General features: G+C 41.2%; 1 protein-coding gene across 2 annotated transcripts in view; it reads left to right on the top strand.

The window, feature by feature from the left end:
* LOC118218854 overlaps positions 1-10,947 on the top strand; it is a 184,163-nt gene extending 173,216 nt beyond the window's left edge. For both annotated transcript variants that reach the window (XM_035401593.1, XM_035401592.1), the window contains exon 14: positions 8,509-10,947. In XM_035401593.1, coding sequence (XP_035257484.1) covers positions 8,509-8,657 — 149 coding nt within the window. In that variant the 3' untranslated portion in view covers positions 8,658-10,947. The remainder of the gene's footprint in view (positions 1-8,508) is intronic.
* Positions 10,948-12,293: the final 1,346 nt, after the last annotated feature.

Here is a 12,293-nt window from a genome sequence, read left to right on the forward strand (position 1 = left end):
GTGATCATTACCCAGTCTGGTGTAAGATAAATATTGCTGTCTCATTGACCATAGAGAACACAGGTGGGAAATGGATCCTTGGGAAAGCTGATTGGGAGAAATTTCTGGAAGGAAGTGATAGATATTTAAGTCAAGTTAATGATAGAATGGACATAGAGTCACTTGACAGCAAAATAAAATAAGGCATAATGACAGCTGCATTCGAATCCATTCCTAAAAGTAAAGGTAGTATGAAGAAGAAAGTGGTACCATGGTGGGATAAGTGTAAGGAAGCAGTGTGAAATAGAAATAAGACGTTTAAACTAGTCAAAAGAACTCATAATTTTCAACATATGATTCAGTACAAGCAGGCCCAGGCAGTAGTAAGGAGGATAATAAGACAGACAAAAAGGACCCATTGGAGAAAGTACTGTGGTACAATTGGAAACACAACTCAGGTGGGAGAAGTATGGGGGATGATAAAAAAGATGGGAAGGGACAGGAGGGAGTGGAGTTATCCGGCTCTGACCGATGGAGATGGGACTGCAGTAACAAATAAGGAAAAGGCAGAGTTATTGGCAAATACGTTTGTTAGGGTACATAGCTCCAATAATTTATCAGTAGAAGGAAGAAGAGGCAAAGAGAAAACAAAGTCTGAAAATATGGAGGCTTTATGCAGAAAGGATAGTAATGATGATGGACAAAATGTACCTTTCAGCATGGGAGAATTAAAAAGGGCACTAGATAAAACGGGAAAGACAGCACCGGGTAAAGATGAGATATGTTATAGCATGTTAAAACATCTGAGTGTAGGAAGTCTGGGGAAATTGTTGTCTCTGTATAATAAAGTGTGGGAAGAGGGGAGAATGCCAAGGAGCTGGAAGGAGGCGATAATTATTCCAATAAGGAAACCTGGAAAAGATGCCAGCAGGCCTGGAAACTATAGACCAATTGCCTTGACATCTCACATTTGTAAGTTAATGGAACGTATGATAAATGAGAGGTTAATGTATTTTTTGGAAAAAGGAGGTATGGTGGCATCCTATCAAAGTGGATTCAGAAGAGGAAGGAATACTATGGATCCAATGTTGTGTCTGGAGAATGAAATAAGGAAAGCGCAAGTAGAGACAGAGGCTGCAGTATTTTCTGATGTTGAGAAAGCTTATGATATGCTATGGAGAGAGGGACTTCTAATCAAACTGCACGTAATGGGAGTCGGAGGGAAAATGTTTAATTGGGTAATGGACTTTTTAGATGGAAGGACTATTCAGGTGAAGATAGGGTCAGATTTATCAACTAAATATGTTGTGGAAAACGGGACACCTCAGGGAAGTGTAGTAAGTCCAACTTTATTTTCCATCATGATAAACGACATATTTATGAATATCCCTATGGATATGGGGAAGTCATTGTTTGCAGATGACGGGGCTTTGTGGAAAAGAGGGAGAAATGTTGAGCACATAGTGAAGAAAGTGCAAGATGGAATTAATCAAGTTGAAAAGTGGGGAACAAAGTGGGAAGTTAAATTTTCAGTTGAAAAAACAAAATCTATGCTCTTTACAAGAAAGAAACTCAGGGAATGCAATTTGAAATTGTATGGAAATAATTTAGAGAAAGTTGTGAGTTTTCGTTTTTTGGGAGTATATTTTGATATGAGGTTAACATGGAGGGAGCATATTAGGTATGTTGTTAGTAGATGTAAGAAAGTGATAAATGTCATGAGGTGTCTTGCAGGATTGGAGTGGGGAGCTGATATAGCATCTCTGAAATATATTTATGTAGCCTTAATTAGATCAAGATTAGACTATGGAAGTATCGTATATGGATCAGCAGCAAAATCTGTGCTGGCGGACCTAGATGTTATACAAGCTCGGGCTTTACGAGTGTGTTTAGGAGCAGTTAAAACTTCCCCAGTGTGTGCACTCCAAGTGGAAGCAGGTGAAATGCCACTGTGGTTGCGTCGGAAGCAGCTGGTGGCTAACTACTGGGTTAATCTAAGGGGGCATGGAGATAGTCATCCAACAAAAAGGGTACTGCAGACAAGCTGGGAGAAGGACAGGATGGAAAAATCAAGTTTTGGATGGGCAGGAGATCAAGTGGCAAGAGATATGGGAGTCTATGATAAAGAGTTTGGCGAAACTGTGGTGTGGCCTGGTAGACCTGTCTGGGAGTTAGAAAGTGTGGGGGTAGATCTGGAATTACTTAAGATTAAGCACAGTAATAATAATGCTGACTTAGTCAGTGAATACTATAACTATAGGGAGGAACTATAAAGGCAGTGTTCAGATTTTTACAGATGGATCAATGGATCCGCAGACAGATGCGACAGGGGCTGCAGTTGCTGTGCCTAGTTACCAAGTGGGAATTAGCAAGAGAACATCGGATTGTTTAAGTGTGTATGCGGTTGAATTGTTTGCCATATTGATGGCATTAGAATGGGCTGAACGGGGCAGGTTTAGCAAAATAGTAATATGTAGTGATTCTGTGTCGGCCATTGCAAGTATTAAGACAGGTACAGCCAGAAATCACCAGGATCTGCTGTATGAAATCTTGTTTGCCAATTCAAGAGTGGTTAGGCAAGGGAAAAATGTTACAGTCATGTGGGTCCCAGCACATTCAGATATCCCGGGAAACGAGAGAGCAGATACGTTGGCAAAAGAAGCAGTCAAAAACCCGGGAAGTGTTGAAATCAATATCAAGTTATCAAAATCAGAGAGAAAGGGCATTGTGTGGGGAAATATCAATAAATATCAATAAAGAATGGCAGCAGCACTGGAATCAGGAGAGAAGGGGGAGACATTTACATCTGATACAAAATAGAGTAGGCAGTGTAAGAAAGAGGGGAGGAAACAGAAGAGAAGCGGTCCTAATATCAAGATTAAGAATAGGACACAGCAATTTACGCAGCACACTTCATGTTATAGGTAAACATCCAACCGGTCTTTGTGAAATCTGTCAGGTACCAGAAACTGTAGAACCAAGCGGCCAAAACCAGACTTCGTTTTTGAAGCTCATTTCCTGGTGTTGTAGTTCCTGGTTGCTCACTAGCGCCACTACGGATGGCTCCAGTATAGGTGTTTTCATATCCGGTTTCCATGTAAGTCTACGGTACAAATGCGATCAAAATACAAAGTCAATAATTTTTTCTCACAAGAACAAATAGTCATAATAGGTGTATTTTATTGGTCTTATGACTGTCCATGGGTCGATTTCATGATTTATTGCGTCATTTGGGCACAGTGCCAATATTTGTTCTGGACCAATGAGGTACAGCTTGCGTCACTTCCGGATTACTGCAGAGCACTGAGCTATAGTAGGGGCTACAGTCTATGGTCACTGGGGTGGGCGGTGGCGTCTCTTGGCCTTGACATTGCGGCGCCGGCTACGGTCCGCCTGTGCTAAGTCTGAAAATGCAAGCATCCCATTTCGTGGTGATTTAATTATGGCGTGTGCTATTTACAGCTGCACTAGACGACCATAAAATAATCCTCCTCTTAAGTTTTTCGGTAGCCGAGTCATTTTTACTATTTCCTTTAGCCTACTTAACCAAATAATTAGTTGGCAGAAAGCGTAATCAGCTTGCTATATTTGGTAGTCCAGTAGTGGCCTATGCTAAAACAGTTCGCAACTTCGGCTACCAAGCCATTTGACTAGCTAGCTAACCTTAACCGGCAAACATTCAATCTGTCAGACGTGTTTGGCGGCTTGTCAGTCGTGTACATTCCGTAAATGTCTACCTGGGCCATGCTTCAAGCATGTGACAAAGCTACTATAATCCCGATTTTGGGATAAACACTTTTTCAGTTTCACGAAGCGAATTAAGAGTCTCAAGGTTCATTTGCTGAAATCACACACACAGAATTTAACGAAATTAACCATCTTGGCATTTAGAAAGGAATATGTTTTTAGCATTTAAGAGACCGACAAGCTAGGCATTTAAGACAGTGGTTCTCAGAATCGGTTCTGGGGGCTCCTTGCGTATATTGGCTTTTCTCCATTGGTTTTGATGATTTACAAGAAAAAAACGATAGCCTAATAATAATTAGAAATTCAACGTAGGCTACATTATTTTTGTCTTCATGCACCAGGTGGAAAACTTGCTGTACAAAGTGCGTTGTCATATTTACACGCCTGCAGATCAGTTATTAAAATACTTGGTAGATTTGTTAATAACCGCTGACAGTGTTAATTTTTATTCGGTAGAAAGTGATTTGCGAACGATCGGTCAGCTAGCGTCACCCAGCAAGTGAACACCACAAACGGCGATGGAGTAGCTAGTAGTAGCAGTTACTGGCTCATTAACTGACTGGCGAAAACCTACGACGATAACTTGCTCGGTTAACAGCAGATCTACCAGACAGTTATACGAAAATTAGCCTAGTCAAATCACCAGTAGCCTACACATCTCCGATTGATTGACCATCAGTGTAGTCAATGTTCTTCCCCTGTGGTTCATATTGCTAATGCGTGAGCTAACCACGGATAGCCTACCTAGCTCACTGGCAAGCTGATATGCTAGTTAAGCATATTCGTTTTGCTGAGAAACATGAATTGAAGATAACTGAACATAGCCTAATTGTATTTTTAATGTCATACATATAACGTGATTACATGACAGTACAGTCACGGATGGAAATTAAACTCCGTAAACATCTGATAATATATTTTAAAACATAACGGCAGACAGTCAGCTAGCCTCGTTCAGGTTGATGGGCTTTTCCGCACCGGACTGTCAATCAAATTGTAAAAATCACAGAGCGGCTTTTAAACTCTGTGGTTTTGGCTCCAACTCCAAAATGGCCGCGCCCGCCATTGAGCTTCAAAACGTATTTTCGGAGACCCACGGAGAGTCAATGGGTGACGTCACAGTAGCTTTGTCCATATTTTTTACAGTCTCTGTGTAGAACACGTTATCATTAATTGCAATAAATATACGTCGGAAAGGAAGGATATGATGGAGGAGATGGGAAGATTGGGGATAACAGGAGCAGGACTGAGGAATGTACTGGAGTGTGGTGCTAGTGGGCAGGGGAGGAGATGTTTTATTAACTACCTTCGGGGGACAGGACTGTTAATGAAAGTGTGGCAGTCACTAAGCTGTAGGAGTTAACTTACTCCGAGAGATGGCAGTAATGCAACTTTCAAGGATGCAAGTTGCCGGTAAACAACACCGAAGAAGAAGAAGAAGAAGACGACGACCCTTTTCCTGGAAACACCACACCTTCAAAATGCCGAATAGGAAAGCAGTGCATGTTTTGAAGAGCAATGACAAAATTACCGAAAACTATGAACGCTAAAACAATTAGCTATAACGAGTTCTCATTTGATGGGCAGATTATTCCTTTTAGTTATATTGGGCAGGGATGGGCATCAGCTGCCTAATAGTATGAAGAACTGCCTATCGAAGTTAACTTTAGCCAGACATGCGAAGGTAGCCAGCGGAGAAAAGACGTATGGTTTACTGGAAGGAGTTTAAATCAAGGAATTTTCACGTAATACTATTACTAATCGTTTTTAGTCGGATGTCTCAGCAGCGATTCTAAACTGAAAATGAGATGTGCAAGTTTTCGCGGCCTGTTGGGTGAGTAAACTACGCACGGTGCATCTGGCACTAATGAAAATGAAAGTGTTTGGTTTCTAAAGGTTTAAAGGTTAGGTCTGAAAATTTGACATTTAATTACGACAGAAGGGCTCCTGAAGTGGCCTACATACTACCCCATTTCTGTGAAATTTTACTATAGCATTTTTTAATAATCCCACTTCAAACATTCAATGTAATCCAATGCAGGCTAATATAAAAGAGTAAAAATTTGGATTGGAATTGGAATTTCTCCCCAAATTAAAAAGGTCTCAAACTGTTGATACTTGTTCATGATAGAAGGGGTCCTGTACTACATCCTAGCCTCATTGCATGCAGTTTTACTATAGCATTTTCAAATAATCCCACTACAGACTTTGTGTGCATGTCAATACAGCCATATTGAAAAAAGTGATCTTTTGGAGTGGGTTTATTTGAAAACAGCACAGAAATAGTTTCACAGTTAGGGGCAGACATATAGCAGGACATCATCGGTGATAATCAAATGTCAACATTTTGAGGCATTAAAATTTTCAGACGATATTGCAATCCAAAAGATCACTTTTTAACTAATACAAGAAATCAGGAAGGGGGCAAACACTTTTTTACAGCATTGTGTATGCTTGTGTGTGTGTGTGTGTATGAAAAAAATTAAAATAAATAAAAACTTCATGCTTCACTGCCATAGTGGTGGACAAAAATGTAGATTTAAATGATTTAAACTATAAATTATTCATTCTTGTGCATGAATGGCCCAGTCCTGTGAGATTTCCCTCTTTTATGCATGAAAAGCCCAGCCCTGTGAGATTTCCCTCTTATGCATGAAAAGCCCACCCCTGTGAGATTTCCCTCTTATGCATGAGAAGCCCAGCCCTGTGATATTTCTCCCTTTTAATGCTGACTGAACATCCAACTTCCCTCCCCTAGCCCTGCTGGCAGCATTTCCAGTCTACTCTCTCTGCATGTTTGTGAGCTTCGGCCATTCCCTCACTCTCCCCTGCCATGGAGACCCCAGCAGGGATGTGATGTGGCGCTTTAAGCAGCATGCGTATCGTGACTGGCTGGACTTGGCTGTACTCTACACCGGATCCTTCTCCTTTGGAAACGGCTTCCAGGGACGGGTGGAATCCTTCCACTTAAAAGAGCCAGGAAACTACAGCCTCATCCTCAGTCCTGTGGTGTACAGTGACCTCGGCAATTACACATGCCAGTACAAGAATAAGACCATTCTTTCAGATGTGAAACTAGAAATTGGAGGTCAGTGCATGTTGCCTTTTTTCCAACAGATTGAGTGAATATTTTTAGTTCTTGTGGATTTGATAGCCCTAAAAGCTGTTTTTTGACAAAGGATATTATTCTTACGATTGTTTTTGGGGGGGCAGGATCATTCCTGTCTGTGTAAAACCCACAAGCCTTGGGTGGTATGCAGTAGACAGCATATGCTGCCTCAGGGCCTTCATCTACCCCAAGCAACATGGTTGAGCTGTTAATTCCTGTATGCCAGGAATACTTTGTAAATCTCTGTCTGCCTGTCTCTCTCTTTCCCGCTCTCTTTTTCTGGCTCTCTCTCAGAACCATCAAATGTTTCCGTAGCGATGGGAATGTCCGCCAGTCTTCCTTGTTTTGGGAAAATTAATACACGAGCGCGTGCTGATGGTCTGGATATCCTCTGGAAGAGAGGTGGAGAGAACGTTTACCAGCTCCATAAGAACATCATCACATATGGGCCCGGGTTCGAGAACAGAGCTTTAGTTTCCCCAGAACAAGCCCTCTATGGAAACATGTCTTTAACCATCAGACAGACACGGTTTTCAGATGAAGGCGACTACCAGTGCTTCTACAACAGTCCAAAAGTGAGGGGGAATCCAGATTCTGCCAGTGTCGTTTTGACAGGTAAAATTCACTTTAGATTTTCAGTTCTGTAGGGCAGCCGAGAAGCTCAGGTGTATAAGTGTGTCTGGTGTGTATTATTTTTTCATGTGGTAATTTTAATGAAGGCAAGTGTAACAATGTTTCATAATTTACAGAGGTATTGCTTGATGTACCGCAGATTTGATGAAAGATGACACCAGTAATTTTTGGATGCCATAATTTGCCCCGTATCATTTTTACCTTTTTACATGATCAAGCTGACTGCTGTTGATAATGTGTTCATATCCCCTGTAAATATGCATGTAAATGTAAAATATGTAAATGAATTCCCTGTCCTCACAGGCCACCCACCCCAGAACCTCACAGTGAAGGCCGGTGGTTTGCTCTCCATACCGCTCTATACCGCAGACCCAGTGAGGGTAACATTCAGTGCAGGCCTTGGTTCAGATGAGGTGCTGATGCTCGATGCAAATAAAGGCCCAGCCAGGTATGGGGAGCGTTGTGCTCAGAGATGTGAGCTTCTGGCCCAGAACTACACCCTTTTGCTGAGGAGTGTGACACTGGAGCATGCCGGAGTCTACAAGGTGACCGATCCTGAGACCAACAAGACCATCGGCTCTGTCTCTCTGCAAGTCTCAGGTATGGTCCTCCTCTTCAGCTCTTTGTGTTTGTGCAGATGCAGGGCTCAGCATCTTACTGGTCCACTCTGTTATTCCTCTGACTTATGGCTGCTGCAATCCATTTGGAAAATAATGGAAATAATAATAATAATATTAATATAAAATAAAAATTATTCTTTCACAATGCCTCATGTTTTATTGTCCCCTTGAGCACAATACACATAAGAGACACAAAAGTATAGGTTTTAGACTTTTGCAATCTTAAGCTATGGTTTCTAAGATGTAGCCTAGCTTTGTCAATTTTTCTGTCTTTCCACTATCCATCCATTATTATTGATGTTGTTGTTATTATCATTGTTGTTGTTATTCATATTATTATTGTAGTCTTTCCTTCTTGATTATTACCTGTTCTTCTCTATTTCTCCCAAATGAGTCCCTCTGTCTCCATGTTCTCTGCAGGACGCTCTGCTGGAGCAGTGGCTGGGATAGTGGTGGGAGTGATGGTGTTGCTGCTGGTTCTGGCTGGCAGTGCTTTTGCAGTCTGGAAGTTCTTCAGAAACCTTCAAAATTCAGTTCATTTCCATGCAGCCAGAGCAGAAGATCACTAAGATTCCAGCTGCAGAGCAGTATGTGTTCTGTTTCCTGACAGCCCTGGACCCCCTCTCTCTGTGTCCTGTAGGGCAGTTGTAAGTTGTTTCTCTGCAGTCCTCTCTCTGAGGGCTCACATTCTTTATTTCTGCATAAGCTCCCAAATGAGTCTGTCTGTTACTTTCAACATTCCAACACTATCTTCCACTTCCCTTCAGGATCGCCAGACCCCTCATGCCAGATACTCATAATTCTAAGATCAAAGCTATAGATGACACTGGGGGGGATCAACAACCTCCTTGCACGCAGAGGAGGCATAGTAACGAATGTTCATTCGCTGTTAACCACGCTCGCGGTGTGAACCCCCATGGTGTGATATCTTTGGGCTGTGCCAACTCAGTGCCTAGATAACTGCTGCGTATCCCTATAGAGCACCACCGGCGACTAGCGGGCACCCTCAGTATTTCAAGGCCACTTCATTCACACCAGTGAATGGAGGAAAGTCTAATTGAATAATTTGCAAATACAATGACAATATCCAACAGGTCTGAAAAACTCAAAGTGAGTGCAGGCTATTAGAATATTACAGTATTAGAGTTCCCTGGCCTGCACATCTTAAAAATGAAAAAATTTCTTCATCTTCTTGTAACCTGAACCAAAAGTAATCATGTTTGGTATGGGTATATTGTAATACACACAAAGAAGGTCTGGGTACAAAGTATATCCACCTTTCTTGTATTGCTAAATAATTATCCAACTCGATCAAAATTGAATAAATATTTATCAAAGTTTTTGAAACCCGCCCCACAATGGGAGAGGCGGACGTGATAGGAAGATGTGCCCTCCAAGCAGCCAATGACAGCTCAGACCGCTCTATCCCGACCATGTTTTTAAGGCAATGACCACCGAGGCCGCGTCTCTTCTTTTTATCTTGTTCAAATTTTTCCTTTTTTCCTCCGTACCCGAGCCGTGGCTCACGTTGATTTTTAGGAAGCTACCCTAGCCTCGGTGTCCCCACCGAATAACCCTGGATCACTGTACCGTTGGACTTAAGAGTGTTCGCACCGCTTTGGAGCCGTGTGTGCTGACGGGCTCGTGTTGGGAGTCCGGTGTCGCCGATCAAGCTGGCCTGTCTAAAGCTGCATTTTCCAGCTTTGAGCGCGTGCTGCCTCAGCTGGGTCTCGGGGATAATTTTCTCCTCCACACTCCGACTCGTAAGTAACACCATAATTCAAAGTTTAACCTACTGTTAGCTATTGGTATGCTAGGATATGCATACATGCGTATGGAGCCAGCAGTAGCAAGACAGTGGGTAGACGGTAAACCTAATTGCATGGTTAAAGAACTTTGTGTTATGAGTCGAGTGTAACTGATTGTTGTCTGTCTCATACTAATCATAGGCTACGTGCCTAAAATTATTTTAGTAGTTATTAGTACCATAGTGAGTTTCTGTGTAGCGGTACCCAGCAGCCTTGTTGAGAGGGCGTTTCACTTATGAACTATAATACTAATACTGTAACGTGATTCGTCACTGCATTGTACATTATATGTACGGAATTGTACTGTGCTATACTGTGCCAATATCCTATCCCATATTACAACCAAACTGCTTAACTTCCAATAACAATTATTAGTCATTGAAGCTTATATTTTTGTATATGTGTGTTTATGTTTCCTCTCTCATGCTGATGGAATGATCCACCAACAAAGTAAAATAGAAACATTTGAATTCATAAGTGCCAGTTCCCTCTAAATAATTTTAAGTGTTGAGGCTGATAAAGGGTGATCTCCAGTTAGTCTGGGTTCAGTATTCAGAATGCTGTGCCATTAACAGGGTAGCTGAGGGTGACCCCCTAATAATTAAATTTGAAATAATACAATAAATGAATTTAAATTTAATAACTCAACTAAGTTCTATCAACCTTATGACAGTCCGAATCGGATCCTTCTCCCATCGAACCCCATCTCCCCGTATAAACTCATCTAAGTATTAATTGCTTTAAAATTTTTTAAAGTAACCCAGACCCGAGCCGTTACCAACAAATACAGACAGTATCCAAAAAAGAGCATTAAAATTCTGGATGCATCTCAATTCCAGCACTGCTTACCAACAAATCGAAGTAAACCAAGTAATGAAACAGATCAAAATCTCTTCTTTGGAATATTGGGATAATGTAACCAAAACACAAAACCAACTAGATTGCTATCGGACCCTAAAAAGAGACTACAAATTTGCTGAGTATCTCTTCTCTGTCAGAGATACAAAGCCGAGGCAGATCCTGACCAAGTACAGGCTGAGCGACCACACACTTGCATTGAAAAAGGCAGACACTGGAATACATGGTTACCAAAATAACAACGTATATGTGATCACTTTAAGACAGGAGAGGTGGAAACAGAGATGCGCTTTCTCCTACATTGTGAAAAATATTCAGAAATTAGGACACATTACTTCAACAAATTTTCTCTAATTATAAAGGACTTCCTTTCCCAAACAAATGAGAGAAAAAAATGCAAATCCTGCTAGGAGAAAGGCCAATTTTATGGTCTTAGTATTTACACTTATTTTATTTATTATCATCATCATTTATTTTATTCTATTTTGTTTTATCAACACTTTACTGTTGATCATGCATTTCATTTTATTAACATTTCACTGTTTTTTCATAAAATTTACTTTGTGTAATATTTTGTCATTTTATTTCTTGTTATTTTTATTGTTTGTATTGTATTTTATTATGTATTTTTTATTATCTTAACTACCCACCTTTAGTCTGTAAATCCATTTTAACATTTTATGTTTTGTCAATCGCTTGTAAAACACTTTGAATTGCAATTTGATTTGTCTGAATGGTGCTATGAGTTTCTGTGTAGCGGTACCCAGCTACCTTGCTGAGAGAGTGTTTCACTTATGAACTATAATTTAATACTGTAACATCTGACTCGTCACAACATAGTACATTATATGTACCGAATTGTTAGACAGCGCTGTCCACCACCATCATCAAGTTAGTGTGTAGGTGCCTATGTGTGTGTGTGGGTGCGTATGTGAGAGTATGTGTGTTGTGACGGCCCTGTGTTGACAGGACAGGTCAGGTGTCCGTGGGTGCGTGAGGTGTGCAACAGCCCTGCCCCCTTTTCCACGTCAATAATTGCGGAGACAACGGCGTCAGTGGGAGAGTTTTTTGAATGGCGGCTGCGAGAGAGTTTGAATCTGCAAGCGGAAAGTTAAACCCCGGGAGCTGAGAAAAATAAAAGCGAGAAAAGCTGTGTGTAATTGGTCGGATAAGAAAAGAGTCATTTCGAAGTACAAGAAAATTAATCCTACCGTGATCGCTACGGAAGAGCCGGACTCTAATACGAATTAATCCCACCTGGCCGACAAGACATTATCTACAAACTCTACAAGCAAAAGCCAAAACTCCCAAACTGCGCAGGGTACAGCTTGGGTTCGGACTGAAACGCCTACGACTGACTGACGGGACGGGACGATAAGTGCTGATTTAATTATTTTTTCTTTGTTGGTTTCTTTGATTTTTACGGGTTATTTAGCTGACTGAGTGGTGTTTGTTGAGCGAGCGGACGAAATGAACTGATTCTGGAAAAAAAGAAATACCGTATTGCAAATATGAACTGAATGAAACGGGATTTAACGA

The sequence above is a fragment of the Anguilla anguilla genome, chromosome 19 (genome assembly GCF_013347855.1).
Source record: "Anguilla anguilla isolate fAngAng1 chromosome 19, fAngAng1.pri, whole genome shotgun sequence".
NCBI classification, from domain to species: domain Eukaryota; kingdom Metazoa; phylum Chordata; class Actinopteri; order Anguilliformes; family Anguillidae; genus Anguilla; species Anguilla anguilla.